The sequence below is a fragment of the Leptosomus discolor genome, chromosome 8, assembly GCF_034619465.1.
Source record: "Leptosomus discolor isolate bLepDis1 chromosome 8, bLepDis1.hap2, whole genome shotgun sequence".
NCBI classification, from domain to species: domain Eukaryota; kingdom Metazoa; phylum Chordata; class Aves; order Leptosomiformes; family Leptosomidae; genus Leptosomus; species Leptosomus discolor.
In genome coordinates this window covers 58,220,470-58,245,178 of record NC_141398.1, presented here as the reverse complement: position 1 = coordinate 58,245,178, position 24,709 = coordinate 58,220,470, and the positions used below count along the sequence as shown (strand labels likewise).

Here is a 24,709-nt window from a genome sequence, read left to right as displayed (position 1 = left end):
CCCCGATTCACTGACTTCTCATAGGTTGCCAGACTTGCAAAATCCCTGTGAATGTTTGACCAGCAAACACTAAACCTGCTGTTTTGATTGTCTGGTGGCCTCATTTTCTGCAGCAAGGATCTCTGCCACTGTTTCATGCCCTACTCCAGTCCCCAAAAAACTTTGATATCCGTCCAACCAGAGCGTCCTCTCCCCAAACAGGACACCATCGTACAACGTAGCCTAGCGTGATGAACCAGCAGCCTTACACAGCAGGGCTGCTGCACGCCACCTCATTGGGAAAAAGACCAAATTTTCTCTTCTTTTGCACAGAACGCATCAAACATACACAAAACCACTCTATCAAAGCCCAGCCTCTCCCCAAAAGTTTCAACTTTTTCGAACAGTTTCTCATTTCAAAGGGTCCAGCACCTGGACAGTCACTCGCTTCTGAGTCTGCTCGGCAGTGCAGGTCCTCAAGCCCATCACGGTAGATGCTTCACACCCTAAAAATGCCACCCAGGGCCAGGTGGAGATCCCTACTTCTGCTGTACGTTGAGCCACCGCCGTTCTGTGTAGCACACCTCTCGTAAATTGAAAGTTAGAACAGTTTATCATTGCTGAATGCCCCTAGAGAAACAAAAAAACACGAAACGAAAAGATACGACGCTGAACGGGTGCGATGAGATGCGAACAGCTGAGTCAGAACCCGGTGTCTTTTTTTTTTTTTTTTTTTTTTTTTTTCCTTTTCTTTTTTAATTCCCTGAAAGAGATCGGCAAGGAGGGTACGGTCAGAGCTGATGCCATCAGAGGAGCCTTCCTGTCTCTGGAGATCAACAGAGCGCTCTCCCAAAGAAACCTGCACCTTCCCTGGGAATTTACTGCTTCACAGCAAAAATTCGGAAAGCGTTTCCATCTGAAGGATTCTTCAAGCTGGAGAGAAAACAAAAACAAAACCAAACAACACGTAATGAACCAAATGCAGCACTGCAGGACCCAAAGTCCCATAGGCCTACAGGCAACTCTGAATTTTTTTGGGGTGCACTGCTTCAGCACACCGGCTCTGTGCTGATATGGCCACATCAGGAGAAGGAGAATGATAAAGGATGAAAAAGAAGAGGCACAAATCCCTGAGTTCACCTTTGTTTTATGTTTTCAATCCGAATTTAATGCCAACAAAGGAGCTGGGAAACAACAGCCTTTCTTACAGTGCTAGCTCTTATCCAAGGAACACTGTGCTCCCTTATGCAGAGATTCAGGCATAAAGAAGAACATGTTTTCCTAAAAACCAGTTGTCAAATAGGCTGGCAGGTTCCCAGGGCCTGCCTGGCCCGTCTCCTGGTGCTGGCAATAGGAGCAGCCAGACCAGCTCACGTTAAATCACAATAAATACAGATTCACAATAAATACAGATATTCATTTTCCATCTGCGGAGGTGTCCCCAACAGCTCCAGCTCTGAGGTGCTGGGGTGGCTGTGTGCATGGGGGCAAGGGGTTGTTTCTGTGCCCAACCCTTATTTCTTCAGCACTGCTGGACTGCAAAACCCCAGGAAAAAGGCAAAATTTCATATTCCCACAAAATAAACATTCCAACAAGGGTAAAGTCTCAGTAAATCTGAAAAGCAACCTTTCCCCATACCTCTTTGGGTATTTATCTTTACCAAAGGCTATTTCCAGTGTCCTAAAGAGTAAAATTTTCACCTTGATCTTTGAAAAGCTGTTTCACTGTCTGGTGGATCTCGCAGCACGAAGGTGCTCCTTATTGCTGAGTGTAAATAACACTTCCTAAATCTTCATGCTCATCCCTGCTTCGAGAAAGTCTTTGGTTTCCCTCACCTCCTAGGTCAGCACCGGCTGCTCATATTGCGTGTTGCTGCTAGCGGTACAGTTTATTCTTAGCCAGGGCAGAGTTTGCCATCCAAGTACAAAGTTGTTAGTATAAAAGATAAGTGAAAGCAAGACAGAGACAGGAGAAAACTCATACGAACAGGAGGCTTGTCACCTAAATCCAATCTACCAAACTGCAAATCACAGAACTGCAAAATGCTGACCCTGATAGATCTGTGCTAGAGAAGCCTATATTTAATGCCTATAGCTTTCCTGTCTTAGTCTATTTTTATTCTCTGAGATGCTCTACAGCATTCTGGGATATCCATTATTGGAATAAAAACAGCAAACTTGTTTGGATTTCTTATGGTAATTATAAAAGAGGAGCTACATAGAGCGGACAGAGCCACATTAGTAGTGACCGAAAACCCCCATAATAGTGGGAGATTCTATGTTTGCAAAGATAGCTCTGAGAACTCAGCACCACCACACCAATATCTGAAAAAATACATCACAGACTGAAACAGAAGTTTTAAATTAGAACGGGCTGAATGAGCTGCGACTTGATCATTGGCACCATCTGAAGATGAAGGGTTTTGGAAGCATTGATTTGCAACTGTTCACTGAAACCAGCAAGATTGGCCCCCAAAAATCACAAGGGTGGCAAATCCATCTTCAAAAAGCTCTTTGGTCACCTCTCAAGAGGTTAATTTACTCATGCATCTTTCAAAGAGAACAGAGGAAATTTGTTAACAAATACAAATGCCTCCCACACCCCAGAACTGAATGGAAATCCCAGTTACAAGCCTCAAAGCGCGGCCCAGGCTGAAAGCTGCAGAAATACCCGTGCTTATCTTTCAGTGTGTAAAACACACACAACAAAACGTGTTAATACGGACTTGTCCTGTAACAAGATAAAACAAGGCTTAACAATATTTCATACCTTTCACACCAATCTGAAAGCAGCTCCTCACTTGTGGGAGGTAAGAGCAGGACAACACGCTCTATTTGTTTGGGTCTTAAAATTCACAGTGACACTGTTAAGTCACATATTTCCAATCCACCAGCCTTTCTAGCTGATATCTGCTGACTTTGACACACAACCGAACACACAGTCGAGAATAAGAGGAAAGTACAAGGAAAAAAAAAAAAAACCCACCTCTCAGACTGGACTCCGTTCTTTAAGGAGCCGACATAACTTTTCTTCTTTTCTACAGGCATCACGTCCACAAAACCACCTCTTTCGTCTGGAATGACTCCTGCATGCACTGCAGCTTTGCAGATACTGGAGCTCTGAAAAATATTTAATTATTTTGACTTACATGCTGTCTGTATTTTATATCCAGAGATTTACCATCTCCATAAGCATCAAGACAACCAGGGAATAAAAAATAAAATAAAATTTTAAAAAAAATTTAAAAGCTATGAAACAATTCTGTCCCTCTTATGGACAGACAAGGGATATCATGGACCAGATCTTGCAGGTATGCCGTCAGCCCCGGCTGTAAGAAGATCCACCACCACCGCAACCTTTCCCATCCGTGGTGGAGCTGCGCCTGGGAGATTATCCAGGGCCAAAACGGAATCAAGGACAACTTTCCAGGCGGTTCCTCTTGGGTCTGCACCAGAGAAAGTGCTGCGGGGAAATTTTTTGCTAGTGACCAGCCACCTCAGCAAAGTTCATTCACCCAGTTGCTTGAAAAGCAGACGCTTTTCCAGAATTAAGGCAAATGAGCACCTGTTGCCCAGGACAGTCCATAGCCTTCTTTCTAGGAAAAACAGAAGGACTGCACCCATTGAGTCATGTAGGTTTTGGACAGGCATTACCCCATAAGACAACACCAAGTGCAGAGGAGGATTCTGAAAAGATTAAAGCTTCTCCGTTGCACATCGTGCCGTTACCCTGCTCTCCAAGATGTGCAGCGTCAGAAGAGCTGGAGGAACACAAAACACTGACAAGTGATGACTGAGCTCCCAAAGCATCCAGAAAAGAGAGCGAAAGCAGAGGAGGCTTAGGCATATTATAAACTTGGCCATCAGCTCTCTAGGGGATTTACATTCAGCAAGCTGGGACAGCAAAAAGCAAAAACTAGCTTTGCACGGGGAACTGGAGCAGGTGAAAATCCGAACCCCATGAACTCCCTGATCGCTAAAAATCAAAGTGCCACAAAATCAGTGCCAAGGGCAAAGGTTCCTCTCATGTACGTACAATACGGATCGTGCTGTTTCATTCTTGCAGCCATATATGGCAAGTTTGCCTTGTCCCCTATATATTTATCGCTTTGGATGGCCTATCTCTTGGCAGCTCTCTGAGTTTTGAGTGCCAATTTGGTATTTCGCTTCTATATATGGTCAAGGGAGCAAGGGAGCGCTGTGTTTGGAAGATATTCTGTGAATTCTCCCTAGTATGCGGTGGGAAATCTGTAAATCTAAAATTGGCTCATAAAATTTAACTGTCCTGAATCAATTTGTAACCCTCTCCACTGGGAGACATCCTAAACAATGTTCTTTTCGAGGCATTCCTGGTTGGTTTTTTTTTTTCCAGGACTTGCTATTCTGCCGCTTACCCAAAGCTTTGACCAACAGCCTTTTTATTGCCTTACTCCAAACTTCCTCTTATCACTCTGTTGGGTTACAGCCCTCTTCTATCCGAGGCTGGGCTTCGCTTTGAGCTTTTGGAAGCTGAGAGATTGCAAGAATAAGGCCTCCCCCTCAAATTCAGAGGCACGACAGCTGTATGGACGAGGCAATGGCTTTCCATGGTGCAGCCCCTTGGGATGCTCTGAGAGCGCTTCCTGACGAAGTGGATGCTGAGGCACACACCGTAAAATGACAAAACTTTTTATAGTGGGCCATTAGCAATAGTCTGTGACTATGAGTTTAATCACCCATGATTTCCTCATTAGTGCGACTGGTTTAATCATTAAGTTTGTATCTCCGGAGAGCGGAGCCACCCAGCTTGGTTTGCTCTGGTGATAAAGGCCTGCCTCGTTCTGTAGGTGATCTATCCTCCTCTTCCTCCTCCTAGCTGCAGCACAGCTGTGGATAAAAGACCTTATCTCAAGAGCAGAGAGCCATTTTTTCTCCTAGCTCGATGGGGCTCCTGAGCAGGGACAGGTTTCCCTTGCAGTCTTATGTCACACTGGGAGCCAGGCAGAGTGACAAACGACAGTGTCTCATGAAACCAAAAAGCTTTTTCACAGCCTTGATAAAGACCCCGGCTGTTCACACAGCTTCAGCATCACCCCAGAGCTGATCCTGTCCACATTAGCAAGAGCTGAGGTTTCTTTCCTAGGCACAATCATGTGTTCAACAATTTTATTTTTTTTTTATTTTTCCCCTATTTACACAGGAGCATAAAGAACTTTGCTACCAGAGTAAATGTGCTACCAGAGAAAAAAAAGGCAACAAATTTTCTGTTCCCCAGCCAGCTGATTCTTGCTGCTAATTTCAGCACTGGGAGGATGCTGGATATGTTCCCCCCATGCCCCCACGTGCTGCTTCAATCTGCAAACCCTGCATGAAGGCAGCAAGCCTGTTCTCACCACAAAGTAATGCCATTCAGTGGAATGGCCTGGAATTTGGGCATCAACTTTTCTCATGGCATATTTTCTTCCATTTTGTTCATTTACCCCCAAATTTAAGGCTCCTTTATGTCCCTGTTCCACAGCCTTACTAATTTCACCATGAACGATTTCACATGCTTCTTTTGAAAGAAAAGGCTGCCAATATCTCTTTGCACCTTAAGCCTCCAGGAGTACCCAGGAGATAATCTTATAAACACATAATCCAAGATAATTTTATATTTATGAGTGAAAAAATCAAACAACCCACAATCAGGATACATTTAAAGTGGGTAAAAATCCCTTAACACAAACCAAGAGAGTGGCTTCTATGCTTCCTGAATAAAAATCAGAATTATCCCACAAAAACTGCCAATTCTTCATGTCACAGCTTTGTTTTTCATGGCAAAATGAACTTTCACATGCCTTCCTGGGATCAGGGAAGTGTGAATGCTCTCTCAGGCCAAAAGCCCAGTGAATCAGGTCGTTACACAGACTAGCCAAGCGTTTTAGTCATCACAGCTTGGACCATCAACTCCTTACCCACCAGAGCATTTAGCAAATCCATGTTTTGGAGAAAGTGCTAAAGGGCCAGAGGGCACCTTGCAGGGAGTGCAGACTGGAAATGGGGCAAAATGCTTCATTTTCTTTTAGATAACTTATTTAATAAGACACAGTTGGAGCACAAGTCTCCCCAGGGCCACTCTAGACATGGAGAGCTGCTCTAGACATGAAGCCAAAGAGCCCTCCCAGAAGACTAGCACTTGTCTCATGCAGCTTATTGCCTGCTTTAATTACTCCTTAGCTGCAGGCTTGGGTTAATTCACAGCATCCCCCCTTGGAGAGCATCCTGCCCGGCCTGTGCTCCCTGGGAAAAGCCTTTGCCCATATTCTCCCTGCACGGCACGCGTGTTTCTCTCGTCAGCTTTCCTGCCTGAGCATTTCTCAGCACCAATACCTCTCCCTTTGCAGCATGTTTCACAGCAGCCTCAAACTTTTTTCCCAGCAAGGTTTCACCTGCTTTGCTATCGGCCTTGCACTCTTATAAAAACCTAAAAGCTTTCCTTACCACACCCTATTAGTACAGCAGTCCAGAACAAGGTTAACCAAACCCTCTAGAAAGTGGCCAAATACTGTTGGGTTTTTTTTTCCTATTTTATTTTTCTCCCAAATCACAGTCCATGCCCCCGTTTATGAAACAATACCCAGGGGGTACGGTAGGAAATGGAGCTTGCGATTCATTAAAGGACACTAATCCTTTTGCGTCAGTACAAATCAGGAAGCAATGCCAGCTTGGGATGCTGGTCCTCGCCTAATACCCTTGAAATCACAGGCCCCGTTCGGGGGTAATCTGAGGTAGTTTTGTCCTCAGTAAAAGAGAGAAAACTATTTCCCATTTCCTGCAGGTCAGAGCACGCACAGAGGCAGGTACCGCAGGGTGGCAGCTGCTCGGTGAATTTGCATGTGAGCTAGTCCAGGCTAACCTGTTTGTGCAGCTCTACCTTTGAAAAAATCGGTTTCAAGTAAAATAAAAAATAGGGTGGGTTTTTTTTTTTTTTTAATTGCTTTAAAAATTTCTTGCCCCGAATTATTGTATGATTTCTGCAGGGTGGTTTTTCTCAGGAGTCTACAAAGCTCCACGGTGAGCCCAAGCTGGGGGTCCACAACCTGCTGACTGCTTCCCCCAGGCCTCCAAGAATCACGTTCCTACAGGCTACACACCAGCCAGGGAGCTGGTATTTCTAAACACAATCCCTGATGGGAAAAAAAAAAAAAAAAGAAAAGGGGAAAAAAAAAAAGCATCCACAAACGGAAAAACGCTGAAATCCAGTTTTGAGAGGCCTAATGTTGAGATTACAAAAAAAATGACACTCCGCCTAGTTTTAGCATCAAGCCTCTGCTCATCCTCATGAGCAGAGTTTAGAAAAACAAACCCATAAAAAACAACTCACATGCTTTCGTTCCACTGCTCTGTGCTGTGTCCTGGCTGCTCAAAAATGCTGCTCAGCTCCCAGAAAGAGGAGGACAGGGGAGGAGGGAAGAAGGCCTTTTTTTCCCAACTAGATAGTGTGATGGAATATAATAAAAGCCTTTTGGTGCTCATCTGTAGATCCCAAAACACTTTGCAAAGGCAGATAAGCTCTACCATCATTTCACAGCCACAGCCCCTAAGACACAGGGCAATTAAGTGACCTGCCCAAGTCCACGAGAATAAGCCAGTGCCGGAGAGTGGCAAGGCACCCCCCTCAAGCCCATTGACCCCAACCTGGTGTCGCAGCTGTTGGTGCTACTTCTTCCTCCACCCGCGTTTACCCCATCCCCCCATTTGCAACGGTCATGGAGAGCTGGACTGCCTTCCCTAAATCGCAGAGTATGACCCCGGCTCTGCGACACAGCACTGTGATACTGGGGGTCACTGGGGAAAGGCGCATACTCACATCTGCATAAACGTTTGTGCCAAACACCGGTGCCCAGTACGATGGCTCATCTTTACAGTGGGCTGGACAATAAATCCTAGAAAACAATTTATTCATATTTATTCTCTATATCAAGGCTCAACAGGAAAGCAAGCTGCATTCTTGGGAGATTTCAAGTGCCTGCATCTGGTCTGCAGGTGGCAACAGTGAATTTAATTATTTGTTCCCCTCAGATGACATTTGGTAGTTACTGCAGAATGCAAATAGAGGGGGTTTAGACCAGTGAAAGAGGGATTGGTCTTTCATGACGTTGTCAAAGGGGAGTACCTGTACTTTTGCACAAGGCTGCGCACGGGGTCATTGGCACTGTCTGTGCCCCCCTTGCCCTGCCACGACGTACACCTACACAAAGCAGCTGTCTAGAACAAACTCTTCCATGTTTTAAGGTGGAAAGGAAAACCACGTCCAAAAAACAGCAAGTGCAGGAGAATAAAGACAGAGTGCGAGGCTGCTCGCTCACGCATCGGCGTGTGCCGAAACGGGATCGTGCAGCCTGACTTACAGGTCGCTGAACGAATTCTCTATCGCAATGCCAAGAAAAGCACGAAGGCAGGAGGAAACACGCCATTCCCAACCCCCTCCTCCAGTTCATCTGGTAAAATCAGCTCCGTTCCCGCTAGCCCTCAGATTTTGGGACCTCAGCACCCTCCGTTAAGCTGTCCCTCCTCGGAGCAGAGCAGGTTTAAGCTGAAGGTAAGTGGGCTTGTGTTACCTCGGACAATGGGTCGCCGGCTTTTTGAACTGGCACAGCTCAGCTACTGTAGTGTAGCAATCCAGGGTCTGTGCTGCAGAGGTACATACGGAAAGGCAAGTTACTACATCTAATAGCTCGGGCAGCGGCAGAAAACACACAGTCACAGCTACACAGTGCATCTGGTGAGACCCACATCCAGCTGAGGGCACCAGGAGGAGGAGAGCGGCTCGCTGCTTTACCGGCCACACGCACCCAGGAGAGAGCTGACCGTCTCTCCAGCAGAAACCCTGCTACCATACTACGGTGTGGCCTTCAAAAGGTCAGAGCTTTCAAAAAAAAAAAGAAAAGCAGCTGATCTACAGGATGGTGTGGTTTTGCTACAGCTCCAGACATGGAGTCCAAAGAACCTGACAGCTATAGTTTCCCCTGAAAGGGGCTCAAGTAGATCTAATCAAAATTATGATTATATGTAGGAGAAGGAGGAATTATTCAAAGATATTCAGAAAGTGAGAGTTGTTTTAAAAGTAGAACTCCACAGTACTGATTTATGTGCTTATCATAACTAGGACTCACTGTTATAAACCGATTTCGTATGTATCATGTGTTTCATTACACTATTGCACTGTTAGGTACTATATTTATTTAAATCAGTGTTCCCGTTAGACTGAGGCTTTCCTACAAGCATGGCTCATCTTCCATCACTTTATTATCAGACACTGCAGCTGATGTTTGGACCCAACCGTGATCCATCACCAGGAGATGCTGCTGGAAATGGCCAGTTATCACCTTTTTTCTGTACCTTCCTCTTAGAGCCCCACAGAAAAATGAGGTGGTTGATGGGGGAGTTGCCCATAGCGAGTGATGGATCACCACTCTAGGGTTTAGTTGTGGTACTGAGCCATTTGACATGACCACTCCAAGTGAAAAAGAGCACTGTAAGGAGTGATGTTTTCAAGGTTCCCATTAAACTCTAGCAACAATAGTTTCTTCTCAACTTTTAAAACTTACTTGTGACTTTGGAAACCATGAATGCATTTGAAGGCTTACTTTTCCTGCAAAACAAGCAAACAAAAGCATTTATTTAAAAAAAATCATACCAGAATTCCTTGAATCACTGTGTCTACATATGAGTGACAAAGACAACTGAACATCTGCTTACAGTTAAAGCAAACACAAAAGCTTTTTGATGAAGGTTGTACCTGAAAGACTCCACACCGTTCCTGGTAGACTTCACAAAAGCTGGTGTCCTCCCCTTCCTCGTGATATCAACCAGTCCTCCTTTGTTGTCCAGGATGCCGTAATGAATTGCAGCTCGACATATGCTTGATGACTGACAGGAGTACAAACACAAATAGTATGTGAAATAAATCTCGTTCACAGAGCAACGCTGACCAACCGCTGTGCAAAAAAATGAAGAAGAAATTAAACCACCACCAAAGCACCAAATGGAAAACAAGCTGAGTACACTCCTTTGGAATCTGGTTGTTAAACTTTACTCTCCCAACACAGCCTTATTCTTTTATTATCATTATTATTATTTTAAGCACTGCCTGGTTGAATGGCAAGCGTTTTTAAAATAACGAAACCATACATTTAGATACAATTTAGCAGAAATGCAGCATTGGAAATTAATGACCAGCATGAAATATTTCCAGTTCTCAACAAAATATTCAAACCCAAAATATTTCTGCTGAAACCACTTGGAGGAGGCGGCTGTCTGCAGTCACAGAAGTTTCAGGGCAAAGATGTATCATGGGCAATGCAGTCACGCCCCAACAGCGAGGGTGAGGAAAGCAAACTTGCTTTTACACAAAACCTCTTTTATCTTCAACATTTCTTCACCCCAAAAGTAGTTTTGATGGAAAAACAGTGCCATGCTTTATTTATAAATTATCTTGCTAATTCAATATCCAGGAAATCAGCCCAAACCATTATTTAGTTACAACATTTAACAGTGTTTTTCATCTAATGTTTCGGTTTGGCATGACAGCTGCCCACACTAAAGAAGAGATCTTTGTAAGAGCTGTCCATTGAGCCCCATCCCTCACTTTCCATGGGTTTCATTGCACATTAAGGGCATTCATGATAAAATCATGTCTGGAATCACTTTGCCTTTCCAGACTGCTTCATCTTTTCATCACTAAGATGAGGAAAATACAGATAATCTTGATTAGTAACATTTTACAGCACCACAACCGGAGTATACGAAGAGCTGAATTACACTAGAATGGTTGGCATTTCCCATTTCTGTTATTACCCCTAACTCCCCGCAAATTACATCTATGAGCTATTAAAAGGTACTTACACTCTCATAATAAAATGTTCCAAAGATCTTTCCCTTACTGTACAAGCAGCCAGCTGGGCACAAATACCTAGTAAAGATACGTATCTTTGAGGGTGGCAAAAAAACAATTCAAGAAAAACAGACTTTGACTTTATTTCATTTAATAGTCATTCCATTCATCTCACGTAACTCTTCCATTTAAAAACAAGATTGCAACATAGCTACTTTTTAAAACAGTTTCTCCACCCTCCTTAAAAGCCCAACCAATATTTAGATTCTGTGGATTTGGGTTTTCTCCAAGTGATAAACTGTCCCGTTCTTTGCAGAAACCTTAACCAGAAGTTCTTGACTGGCTGGGAGGGGACGAGTCATGAATTATTGGTCTGGCTTGGACAGCGGTGGAATGCATGAAAAAGGCTCAAAAATGACTCTGCCAAAGTTTATTAAACGATTTTGGACACCTGAAACTGTGGGTCATCATGGCTGAATAAAATAAACTGAGTCACCTTATTGCTCGGCTTGGCTGAAGGCTTTGTATTAAGAGAAATTAAGGTTGGGGTTTTGTGGTGGTTTTTTTTGTTTGGGTATTTTTGTTGGTTTTTTTTTTTTAAGAGATCTATCTAGACAGTCACAAAAAATACACAGTATAGCCTATCCTATGTTTGCAAGAACTAGACAATTTTTAGGCCACTTTTTCCCACGGTACTCCCAGAGGCATCAATAAAACACTACCTGTTGCATGTTGAGCCTCTGCATTTGTCTCTCATCTTGGTTTCACAGGTAATGACTTGTGCTGGGGAGAAAAAAATAAAATAAATATATATTTTGAAAAGGAAAAAGACTGCCACAGCCTGCTCTCGAGCTACAGAGATGAGCAACCACTGTGCATCTTTCCTGGAGGCCTTTGGTGCGGCAAGATAAAAATCTTATCGCAGACCAACCCAGCCTGGAGCAGTTCGTGGCTCTTTAGCCCTTCACCTGAGACAGGTGTCTTTGGAAATATTAGCAAGGAAGAAACACCTGACAGCTGAAGGCTTTGATTTACAGCCCGAGGTCTGCAGCCAGAGCCCTCATTCTTCATTTAATTACAGACTCTCGAGATGCTGGTAGATAAACTTGAAAAGGATGCGTTGGCTTGCCTCACCTTGTTTTCACAGTAAGTCTATTTTAATTAACAGCGATTGGAAAACAACCGAGGAAGTATTATCAGCTCCACAAATAACTTCAGGAATCTTCCCAAGCAAGAAATAAAAAGGGAACAAACTAAAAAACCCAGAAAAGCTGCAAAGAAACCAGAAATAAAACCAGTATTTCCTAAATCGATAACTAATCAGGAGACCTTCAGTTCACCAATACTTCCTTGACATGGCTTAAAAGAACAAATAACTATTGCAGACTGATGTGCAGAAGGCATGAGTGGCTTTGGAAAGCTTTGCTCCCCGCTTCTGGCAGGCTTCTGCTATAATTAACAGCGAATTTTTGCAAAATTACCTCCCCTTCCACTCGAACATCCTCCCAGTTGTTTTTTCCCCTGAGCCTCCTCATCGCTTTCCCACCTTTTCCCGTGAAGATACTTTAAATCTCATAGGAGCTGAAAAAGAAAGTGGCTGTCTTACTCATGTAGGATTCTGGGATGATCTTCTTGGGCTTGATGGGTTTGCTGGGTTTGCTCTCTGGAGGGTAGAACCGCACTGGATTTTGCTCCACAGCCTGTGAAATCTCCACTTCATTAGTCTCATCCGTCTCAGTGATGACAGGATCTTCATAGCGGTAATCTTGTTAGAAAAGGGGATTAAAAATCATTACAATGTGCTTACATTGATGGGAAAGTCAGACAGGTTCATGTTCTGAGAGAGGTGATTCTGTTTGACAGGGATCAGCTTTTAAATAGCTGGAAACTCAAAAATGCCAGTTAAAGGCAGAGCAGGGCTGCTGCCAGGGAAGGTGCAGCACTGGGAGATTGCTCCTTTCCCGCTTCCCTGCCCACAAACTGGCATTTATAGCATCTTACAATAAAGGTTTGACACCTTCCCCACTAATGAGCGGAAAACAAGTGCTGATATTTCTTCTTCTGTTTCGCATACAGCTCTTTTTCTCTGGAGGAAAACACAAATTTGTTGAAAGGAGCGTGCAAAAAGAGGGCCCAAGTATTTGGGAAGGTGGCTGAAACCTTTTCTCTTCCCACGGGGGTTTTATTTCTCCAGACCACCTCACTAGCACGGCTCCAGCCCGCCCTCCGGTAAGGCACAGGTCCCGCTACAGCGTGATCCCGGCTTTAGCGCCTGTGGCAGCTTTATCCCTCGCTTTACCTCCCGCCGGAGAACAAGCCGCCTGTTGTTGCAGCCGGGCAAAGGGATGTGGGCAATGGTGCCAGCAAAATCCATTCCGCTTGGCCAGCCCTACCCGAAACCCTGCACCTCTCTCATCCTCAGCAATGAGGAGAGGAGCGATGCAAACGAAGGGATGATGGGTGGTGGCTCCGGGAGGGCTTTCTCTCTCTTGCTCTACCACCAGGGCATCCCCTCCCCTCTCCCCGCTGCAGCCCACCCGCACCCTGGGGTCCTCCCCGCAAACCCCGCAGGCTGAAAACGATAAATGCAAAGTTGCAGCAGCAGAAGCTGCTGCTTCAGGCAAATCTCCAGGGAATCCGCCTGCTTCTAAGAGCCCAATTCTCTGTGAAGCAAAACACATGGGAGAGGAGAAATGCTCTCAACGCGCGACTCCAGAAAATCCTGCGTGCTGGGGGGATAGCACTGCTTCACCGGAGGTTTCAGCGTTAATAGTATTTTTCACTCCATTGACCTCTATTCCGAGAAAAATCCACAGGTCAGGAAAAACCGTCCACAATCCCCTCCTCTCCCTCCAAGAGACACGAATCGCTGTATTCATTTTGCAGCCGTGAAAACCAAGGTGGGGGGAGAGGGAAGCGCTCCATCCCCGGCCCCCGAAGGAGCGGGGCAGGCGGCCAAGCTCTGCCCACCCACATTGCCTCTGGTAAGCGCCGGAGAACATTCCCTTCCCAAACAAACCCCACGAGGACGGGATTGCTCCTGCCCGCAGCTTGCGCTCAAAATCCTGCCGGAGCTCCCAAGCCAAACCCATGTAAGCTCAGAGCAGCTTCCCCCCATCCGAGCGCTCACTCTCATTTTCACCAGAGAAAACACATTGGATCCGAGCTCCGGATTTTAAGCAGCTTCAGGGCTTTTCGATTTCAGCAGTGGCCACGGATTTACCACGTGTCATGATGTCGAAATACTAAGGATGGTTAATTAAAAGGTGCATAAAGCTGCAGTTGCTTCTAATTAAAAGTTTCCAGGCGTAAGTTTGCTCCAGCCTTTTCCCAGGGGGGTGCCCCAAGCCCCTCCAACACGTACCTTTGTAGCAGAGGTTGTTCTGGCAGCCTCCTCCATAGCTCGGCGGGCACTCGGAGCAGGGGCGGCCGGTCTTGTATGGGGCTTCTCCGATCCAGTTGCCCCTGCAAGCACAGGAGCAATGCGCACCCGTCAGACGCCCGAATACCCATCCAAGCCCCCGAGACCACCTGGCACTAAGGGAGTGGGGAAAATGGGTGTTTCTGCTGTGCTCATCCTTGGTTAGGGGGCTGCAAATGGGGAAGGGGCCTGTCCCCAGTCTTTCCATCCCTGTTCTGCCCATCGTTCTCCAGCGATAGCCCAGCAGCTGCCTTCCTGCTGCCTCCGTTGGCCTGACGCTTGCCTTCACCTCTCTCATTCGTCAGAGCCACAAGTCTCGCATCGTTGCCTGCCATACCCCCAGGGAGATACATGGGACAGGCTGGAGCCATTTAAAAGCTGCTCCATTTTCCACCTGAAGCCATTTCCAAGGAGAAAAACACCAGAAATACATGGTCCATCTACGCCAGATCATCTGGGAACCAGTGCAGCACTTTGCACTCTTTCTTCACCCAACCTGGCCATCATCAAGTCCCCAGTTTTGCAGCAACATCGTCCTGGCCCAGGGCAACTAATCAAAGACTAAACAACCGGCCCAGGAAAGCCTTCTGAGAAAAACGTGCCTCCTCATTTCACCTCCAAGATGACATTTTTAGGGTTTTACTTAAATAAATTGCGTGCAATATCGCTTTTACATTCAACTCCAATATAAATACTGCAATCTTATGTATACAGGAGTAAATCAATGGATTACTGCATCTTCCTCAAGGAACTACCCAGAAACAAAAGCCCTTCTTGGCACTCTGTACTGCAGACTTTAGGGGCTGAGAAGGTTGAACCAACCGGAGTTCAGCCCGTGGCTACGAACCCTGGGGTTATTGCTCTTTCAGCTGTCTCCACCTGTAAGGCTAGATGAGGACAACGCGCACTGATGCCAGAGAGAAAAGATTTAAGCAGAAACTGCAGAAATAGAGTGTTTTTCCATCCAGCAGCCCTGAATGGATGACGTGCAAATAGCCCAGCCTACTGCGGGAGCTCCATGGGAGAGGGTAGAAGCCTTTATGAAGAGCAGGTGATTAAATCCCACCAAACCACAAGCATAACATGCTCGGTATCTAACAGGGGGAGAGGGGCTTAGACAACCCACCCATAGGGCTCTTCCTGGATCGTGCTACGAGCTGCCAGCTCTATACCCACACATCTTACTTCTCTGCATTATTCTTCCCTATGATCTCCAGAAGTCAGATGCCCTGCAAGCCACTCCATTTGTATATAGTGATTTCCCTATTCCATTTGGTTGCTCAGTTTTAAATCGTCAAGGGCTTAGAGTGGGAATGTTCCTCCTATTAGCCATTAAAGAAGAAAATATTAATTGCCATTGCCAAAGAAGAAACTTCTCCTGGATGTAGAAGTCAAGGAGTATCATTTTCATTTTGAAATCTAATCAAAACAAGGCGTTAACTGCGTCAGTCAAGATTTAACTATTTCACTTTTATTTTTTTTTAAGCCACAGGGAGCTCCTTGGGTCTGGGATTTATCTCTTCACAGCTTCTAGCAGCGGGGCCCAGCTCGCTTTTCTTCCACCAGCGACCGCTGCGGGGCTGGCGTTGCACGAAGCAGCGGTGCGTTTAAACCAGCAGATTTTGCAGGGGGAGAGCGAAAACGTGTCGTGATCCCACAGCCTACCTGGCTGGGTACAGAGGCTGCTGCTGGAGCAGCCCTGAGCGGCGTTAATCACCACCCCATCCCCTCCCACCCTCAGAGCAGAGAGAGAGCAAGCCTCGCACGCCAGCTCCATCCTGGCCATCTCCTGCTCCTCCTTCCCATGGCAGGAACATCAAAGCTCCAGCCTGGCCCTGGCCCCTCATTCAGTTTTCCAGGCAATGCTCAGAAGTCTTGAACCAGCTCTGTGCTGCCGTCTAAAGAGAAAATTTAAAGCCACAACCACCAGTCTAGACTGCCTGAAATCTCTTCCCCAGATCCCGGGCTAGTTAAACAACCTGCCAGTTTTAGGGAAGCTGGAGAGAGCCCAGCTCATCTGCCTTACTTCGGCGAGTAGTTGCAGACCAGGTAGACGGCATTCTCCCAGATTTCTCCCCAGACGTTCATCTGCTTGCAGACGTTCACGGCACAGCCGATCTTGTTTGTCGTGGCCCAAACGATCTGCAAGTGCAACGCAGGTATTGAAAACGAGCAAACCACCCCAACATGGGCACAGTGACAACTGGGACACGGTGGGGTGCAGAGGGTATAGGTGCAAAAGCCCTTCAACATCTTTACCTGGGTGTAATGTGTGCACATAGAGCCAGTGCATTTGTCTGGGCACCACGGGTTGCACTCATGGGGATACGGGTATGTGTAATCCTTAACTTCATCATACCAAGACTGGACATGGAAAGCTGGAGACCGATACCTGAAGGAGCAAAGACAGTTTAAAGCGTGAATTTCTGGTAGAAGCTTTCAAACAATACCTGCAGCCTCCTGCCGTATTGTAAGCTCAGATTTTTTTAAAACAAGTTTTGCTAATTTTTATATAAGTGTTTCTTAAGACAAGTTCCATTCATTGAGAAGGTGCTGCTTAAAGAACCCAGCGACACAGTCAAATGAACAGGAAAATAAAAAAAATCTCATTCAGAATGTTAAGGATGATTTTTTTCCCTAAGATTCACAGCCCGCTCTGACTTTCTGTATTATTTATAGGTTTGACATGCCCTTCAAGTGCCGCTGACCTGAAATGTCCTCCTGACTTTTCCACACAACTACAAAAAACTTCTAGTTTGGCGGAAAGTTGTATTTTGAAAGCAAACAGAAGTTAAGATTTGCCAAACACCTTAAACCGAAAGCCATCGTGTACCTATTTTACCACCAGGCAATGTGCTAAATCTGGAAGTACGCTAGCAGTCAATACTGTAAGACCTTTGAAAGTGAGTGAGCTTTTTCACGCTCAAATCACACCAGAAGTTGGTGCACTCCGTACATACCCCACCTCTTATTGCTGCCATTTCCCTCTGCACTGAGCCCCCGCACGCGCTGCGTGTAATTTGTGCAAACCCGATATTGCAGCCTGTGGCAGCGCTGATGCTCCTTGTGCTGTTTGGGGGAACACAAACGGTGCTAAAACCGCCTACAGAAACTCCTGTGCATTTTGCGTACGTGCACAGCGAGCAAAGAGAGAGATCTGCAAACTCTGTATCAAAGCAGAGCAGCCCTTCCAGCCCGCTACTTTTTATTGCTTTCAATAGCTCGCACGAAGCAAGCGGCCAGAAATACAAATGATATCATTACCAACTGGAGTTTGTTCTTTCAGCCAACTCTTCATTAAAAATCATTCATTAGAAGTGCTTTAAAAACATTAAACTCATGATGTCATGAAGTGAATACTTTCCGAATCCTATTTTACAGGAGAGGAAATTGAGGCAATCAAGTTATGGCCCGTTCCTGAAAAATTGAGATAAATCTGATTTCTTTTTCCTCTCAGTGGCTGCAAAAGGGAGCAAGATTTGATCTGCCTCCATCAGTAACCCATGGCCGTCTTGAGCGCTTGTAGGAGAGCCAAGAACAGCACGATCTTTTGACTTTGTTTCCAATGGATTAACCACTCTACTTTCCAATCATTATTTAATTCTGCCAACAAAAACAGGCCCGATTTTTATATCAGGTTATTTCACACCAGCAAATTTCCATTGCTTTCAACCAAGTTCCACCTGATTGACAACAAACACAACTGCATTTCCACCCATTAGGGCTCCTGAGTACACACAAGATGTTTGCTGTACAAAGCAGGCTTAACCCATAAAAGGCTTAATGATAGGGGCCATGATATGGAGAGGAAAATCCATTCAGAAGCCTTAGCATCAGCTTAGGGTTAACAACTCTAGGTTAAAAACCTCCCCCAGGAAGCTGAAAAAAAATCTGCAAAGTGTTTTCAGTAAAGAGAAGTGAGGATCTGGATGAACATTTATGGGAAATGCGGCAAGTTCTGAACTAGCACCTGAGTCCAGACATTGTTCCTGGGAAACTTTGGCTTCCAGCCAGTTCTCAGCATGGTGCCAGAAATGTCCCCCCGAAATAGAAGATTAAGCAACAAGGGTTATGACTCCTGTAGCTGTCCTCCTTAAGGAGTGAGAGTGATCTTAAGCACGTTACAGCTGCATTACCCAGAGAGACAGATAAATGGAGTAACCCACATCATGTTGGCTTGCTGGGAACAGTCAGGTGAAGGTGGCTGCAGATATTACTGCTATAAATATTTCACTAAAGCGACAGCAATTAATGATGTTCTACTAAGCATCAACACGGCAAACCTTTCCCACTGGCTCTAAAGAAGGATCCATAAATTGCTCTTTGCAATGAACTTGTAGCACCCCAACTCTTACCTGCCCCAGTGAACCGCCAAGTTCTGTCCAATTGACCTGATGAGGGCACTAGGCCCATGGTCCCAGATGCACTGCTGAGCCCAAGCATGGGCTGACCTTTCCAGCTCATCATCCCAGGTCTTCAGGGCGTGGGGAGAAAGAAGAGCAGGTCAATTCGTCATCTCAAGCTTATTAGATCAAGAGACTCAACCAACAACAGTGGAGAAAGACCAAACTAGAGCTCAGCCCTGGTGTCTGGCCTGTCCCTGTAAAGAATATATTAGTGATGTGCCCTAACCTAAAAGTAAGTTTCTCAAGATGTCCCCCTGCCACGGACATGCAGGGCACTAAAGGGCCTATTATTTTTCTTGCTTGATGCCATGCTTCTTAAGGCATGCTTTGCACAGGTCAGCAGAAAACACACCTGGGAAAACCTCAAGAACCCACCTAGACTATCTGCTCTAAACCAGAAGATATTCTGGACAGGCGTTTTTCTGATTTGTTAAAAAAAAAAAAAAAAAAAAATGAATCAAGGATGGAGATCCCAGCACTTCCTCATAACACCTATTTCTGAGATCTGCAAGAAGTCTGACATGCAGTCAGTGCTCTGATGTAGTTCAGCATGATTTTCCATCCATTGTCCTATCAGGACATTTCCCATCAAGGGGAACTCCAACAGTGGATGTGCTCCTGCCCTCCACTACTGACACAGCTGGAGATTTTTGGCTCAATCTCTCAATCGAGGGGTGTGGGACTGATTCTCCCGGTCCCATCTCCGCTTCTTCCAGAATAACTGCTGAGACCACCAAGGGATGCAGTCAAATTTAACAAAGCTGGCAAAGTCCCCGAGCTGTTGAGCTAACATCACTCTCACTGAAACAGGCAACAGGGTTAGAAGTGACAAATCCTGTTTATATTCCCACTGAGGGAAGGACATTTGTGTGAGGTCAGTCCTCACTGAATATCACCCATCTGTAAGCAAAAAGAGAGCTCAAACATGACACAAAGGCAAATAGGAAAGCAGGCTTCATCGGCTCCGCTGCCCAGGAGTGTATTTGTTGTAAAGGCCAGACTTGCTGGACCCAGTAGACAGTGCCCTGAATTCATTGTGTAATTACTGACAGCTGGTCTATTCAGAACAGTCCTTAGGGGATAATTCGTTGGGATTAAAATATTACCGCACATTCCTACAAATAAAACCAAAGGGAAGAGAGGTCTTGCAGTACGTGTCCAGCCCATTCACGTGCCAGCATGAGATTGTGTCCTCTTTGGAGATCTACCATCACAAGCAGCTGGTCTTTCCAAGTCCCGCCTTCTCCAGAAGAAAAGCAACTTCTGATCCCAAACATATCAAAGGGCCTGTCAGAGCCCGTTTGGAGCACTGGAGGGTGTTCAGGCCCTCAAACACATTTAAAAAACATCAAGTGCTCATTCCGAGTGAGTATCCGAACACGGTCTCGGGCAGTTATAACTGGGAAAGGGAGGGACCGCCTGTCCCTGGCTAAGACGACAGGAAAATGCAGCGTCTCCTGGAACCTGGTGCGTCTACAGTATCTTTGTAAGGCAAACATGAGCTCATCTAACTGAGCTAACAGCCCAGGCCTCTGAGAACAGCTTATCATTAAGCATGCTCAGCAACCCGAATTCCAACAACATCCCAGAGCTGCTCTGAGCTCATCAGCTTGGCTTTGAACTGCCCAGTGGCCAAGAAAATTCACGTCAGTCTGCAAAACCCCATGCGGACGCAGCTCTGACAGAGGGAATAAAACCATTTTCCGTCTCAGCCCTCCAGCTCCTTGAAGGTGGATGGGATCTGACCCGCCACACACACACTTCCAAACCTCTGTTCAAGCAGACTATCGCAATTGTGCCTAGACACACAGCTTTTTGTGGTCTCCCACGTTCCGCACTAGGCAATGTCCAGCCACAATCCGCCTTCCCATCCAACACATCAGCCACAGAAACTTTCCCAAGAGGTTACGCGCTGTTAGTACTTCAGATTTTCTAGCGGAGCGTTATTCCCTGCAGCCTCAAAGGCGGAGATGTTCCAAATCTCCTAATTTAATGCAGAGAAGTTATGAGCAATAGGCCATTAAATGGAAATTGATGTGAACATACGCGTTACATCTTCCTTTGATGCCTAGGGATAAAATAAATGAACTCGGACAAAAGATACTCAACAGGCAATTGGGAATGAGCTACGTCTTTGCATGGCTTTGCTCTTGATGAGTAGAGAAGCTCATTTCTGCAGGCATCAGCTTACAAAGCCATCCCATTTAAATTAAAGCAGTTATTTGCCTCTTGCTTCTCAGACGTGAATGCGGTCAGGAGGCTGGAATTATTTCAGAGCAATAAACATATTTTTTAAAAAAAAAAGAGATTTCAGACTTTCCCAGCCACACTTGCAAGAATTCTTTATGGCAATATTCAAAGCAGTATCTAGGAGACTACTGAAGCCAGAGGGGCAGTGTGCGCCTATGCTCATTTCCCTTCTCAAGCAGAGATTGAGAAGCCTTTGGGCAAGTGTGATTCTGAGTGATTTAGCGCCTGGACTCTCTCTCTTTTTCACTTCTGCAAATCTGTAATGGCCTTTCAAAGTACGATACACACTGTATATGTAAAACACACACACACATCGCATGCACACTGTACTACAATTTGTATGTTCAGATTTAATAAGAATGTATCCCACCAGGAGTCTACTTACTCAGCCTAACTGATACGTAAAGCTAACTCCAGACACCCAAACTGTGGTAATCAAGTTATTTGCTCATTTTTCTCTCGAGCTAAGACTTTTTGCAATACTGGCAATTTACTTTTAAAAGTGGCATGAGAGTCCAGGATTGACATGTACTGGCAGAAGCTTGGATATGCTTTGCTAACCCACACAGAAATACTATCTCATCCTGACAAGGAAAGCCACCACCCTACAGTTTAGAGGAAGGATGCATACCTTATACGTTAAAACAAACTATTTTCCTTCCAGCCATCTGTACTGAGACAATTTTGTTTTATCCAGCTGTCTTTGAGGCCTCCGCAAGAGGAAAGGCTCCTGCCTTTCATCACTGCTGAAAGCCATCTGACTAAGCCTTCTTAAAAGGTCAACATGTCTTAGGAACTCTTATGTCCTTTTTACTCTGGGCTCATTAACAAGGAGTTTGCTTTGGACTTGGCACCCGTCCACTGCCATGACTGCTGTTACAAAGTCCAAACACACATTGGAAGTGTCAATCATAAAGCTGTTAGAGGGGTTAAGGTAATTCTGTATTTGACCAGCTTTGTCAGGAAGATGTACACTGCTCACTCACTGCCCGTTAACACCAAATACCTGTGCTAGCTTTCAATTAATTACACAAACCCAGCAGCAAAATGGTTTCTTTCTTAATTTCTCCACTCCGCTTTACCTTTATCCCATATGTATAGAATTCTTTTGATCTCCAGATCAGTCGTGGGATTCGCTGTGTTATTGCTTTCTTATAAACAGCCTCCACCAACTAAAGTTCATCCCGTGGTAGACAAATATGTCCCTTTCCTGGAATAGAGTACCTGCCCATGCCAGTTCAGATCACTTAAATACGTCAGATACGGAGCTGGGAGAAAGGACTTTCAGAAGGCACTGTTTGGAGGTTGATGGGCAAGAACAAGTTCTACCTACTGATCCACACATCAGCACCGCGCGTCGCCTGTGACGCTCCACACTGGCACCGAAGGAAAAGAGAAAAGTCTGTTTCTGGTACTAAAGACAGACCATCCTCTTAAATGAGTCCAAATGAGAAATGTCCTATGCAGAACAAAGGATTAAAGTGAAATCCACGTTCAGAATACACACGGCGTTTCCAAGTAATATTGGGTAAACACAAATACATGAAAGCCTGATTATAGCCTTTCCAAGTAGCACCATCTTAGACTCGGCTTCTTTCCTCACAGCATATAAGGCCCTTTCATTTACCCTCAATCGCCCATAAGAACCACTAGAAAAGCACCCTGAGCAAAGGCAAATATAAACGTGCAACCACGCTGCAAGCGTAAACAGCAGTCGGCCAGCGGACAGTCCGCAACGGCAGCCCTCTCAGATCCTCAGAGCCAACCCAAATACATTCGGCTTTCTCATGCTTTGTGTTTACTTTCTGGAAATTAATCAAGTCACCTCTTCTCTGGCAGTACCTTGTCTGCAGGGTAACGTGGAAGCCCGCTGAGAAAGAGGGATACAAAGCAGCGGTTCTTAGAAAGGCAGGTCATTTCTGACAAAAGTGGGATGAAAGACCAGCGGTGTGAATGCTCATGGGGACCAACTGACGGACAGCTGTCCTTCCTTACTGTCCCCTGCCCTCCCTTCTCGTTTCCTTTTCCCTACAGTCACAAAAGGCAGGATTTTCCGTTTGCAGCACTCATTTCAGCACAGCTGGCAAACCATTTCATATTATATTTAGTGTACTTTTCTTTTACCCTTTTAAACACCTTCTTAACAAATCATCAATCATTTAATCTGTCAGCAGGAGCACACAGTTGAAGTCAGACTAGTTTCGGTCAGAACTATATTTGCACATAGGGGAAAGGCACACACACAAAAAGTTATTTGCCTACATCGTTTTCTGGCCCCACAATATTTTGATGGCATGTCAAAAATAGCTCAAATTAGGGTCTCTGGCATCAGGTGAAAAAAACCTATTCATCTGAATTGTTGATGGTAAAGGTATATTTCGTACTCACACTTTTAAGTTCTCCCTCTGAAGTGGGAGAATACATTGACCAAACTTTTATTTTATTTTCTTGAACTATGAAAAGCCAATAGCGCTGACCCATCCACCCATGAGCTCCCAAAGTCTTTCCAGCTATTTCCAGTGACCGAAATGCTTTGCAAGTGGAGCCACATTCCTCAAGCCCCGTTTCTCTAAGGCCCTGAGTAGATTCCCAGCAGCATCACAGATGCTTGGGTCATATTGATAATCTCTGGTGGTGAGTGTATACAATAAGGGCAGGTGCTACCTCCAGCGTTGGGTGGCAGCGGATGGCGACCTAAAGACCATCCAAAGTTTCTCTAAGCAGGCTATGGTGTCCCAAAACACCAGTCACAACAGCCTGAAAGCTTTCACAGGGAGAATGTGGGTTAAACACTAGGGAAAATTTGATGCTTTTATGACATTAAGGTAATGGAAGAACCTGCTGAGGCAGGCTGTGGGATTGCCATCACTGGAGATGCATCCAGGGCTGGGCCAGACGCTAGTTTATGAATAATGGAACCAGTCCTGAAACTATGCAGCGGATGGACTCGATGACCCATTAGTGGCTCTTTCCAACCAAAACAGTCCAATGATGTAAAGCACCGTTCACTCTGGAATGAAACTGCTCCAGGAAACCTCTTGAGAGAAACTTACCGTAGAGGAAATTTGCTACACCTCTTGCACCATAAGGAAAATTAAAATAAAGGGGTTTTTTTTAAAAAAAAAAAACAAGTAAGAATAAAGTTAGGTATCAGGAGCTAGACTCACCATGTATTCCATATTAGAGGCCACTGGGTACACCTGACCTCTCAGTTTATTGTGGAGCATCAGTATCTCCTGTCTGTCTGAGAATAAAATGGCTCTCTTCGATCTGGAGTGAGTTTCCCCATCCTGATATTTACTCAGAATGCTCTCCAGGTGACTCGAGTTGGGCAAGATGAAGCATTCGGCCGCCTTTGTCAGGAGCAGTACACATCCAAGAGGAAGGATCCAAGGCAGGGCGGGATTCATGCCTCCTCCTCTACAGCCAGCAGAAGTGGAGATGAAGACGACAGTAAGTTTTCTTGCAGGGACTCCTGTGGCTCAGCACGGGTCTGCATTTTGAGGAGAAACCGGCAGTCAGAGAAACTCTCAGCACATGTGTCCCCCAACGATGAGGTCACACATCCCAGATTTTTGCCTGGAAAAGAGCAGTGCCTACGGTCTAAGCAATCACCGTTCACCCCAACGAGGTTTCCAACCTGAACACCACCATAAGTGATGGGAACTCAGTTTATTACACCAGGGAATTCCACTGACGTTGCGTTGGGGGTGAGCATGACCCGGGCACAGCGACGGATGCCTTCTCCACCAAAGATGCCAGGGGTGCAGGTGTTACCCGGCAATGCCCAGCAGCTCT

The 24,709-nt window shown here is 45.6% G+C and overlaps 1 protein-coding gene across 1 annotated transcript; it reads right to left on the bottom strand.

Annotated features, from left to right (window-relative positions):
- Positions 1 to 857: 857 nt before the first annotated feature.
- CRISPLD2 (cysteine rich secretory protein LCCL domain containing 2) lies at positions 858 to 24,321 on the bottom strand. The gene is made up of 14 exons (XM_086469036.1): positions 24,079 to 24,321; positions 18,611 to 18,729; positions 16,515 to 16,647; positions 16,282 to 16,397; positions 14,199 to 14,299; positions 12,441 to 12,599; positions 11,557 to 11,617; positions 10,846 to 10,912; positions 9,740 to 9,870; positions 9,549 to 9,592; positions 8,559 to 8,631; positions 7,808 to 7,883; positions 2,966 to 3,099; positions 858 to 912 (listed from the first exon to the last, which is right to left on the bottom strand). The coding sequence occupies exons 1-14, from the start codon at positions 24,319 to 24,321 to the stop codon at positions 858 to 860; spliced, it is 1,512 nt and encodes a 503-aa protein (XP_086325162.1).
- Positions 24,322 to 24,709: the final 388 nt, after the last annotated feature.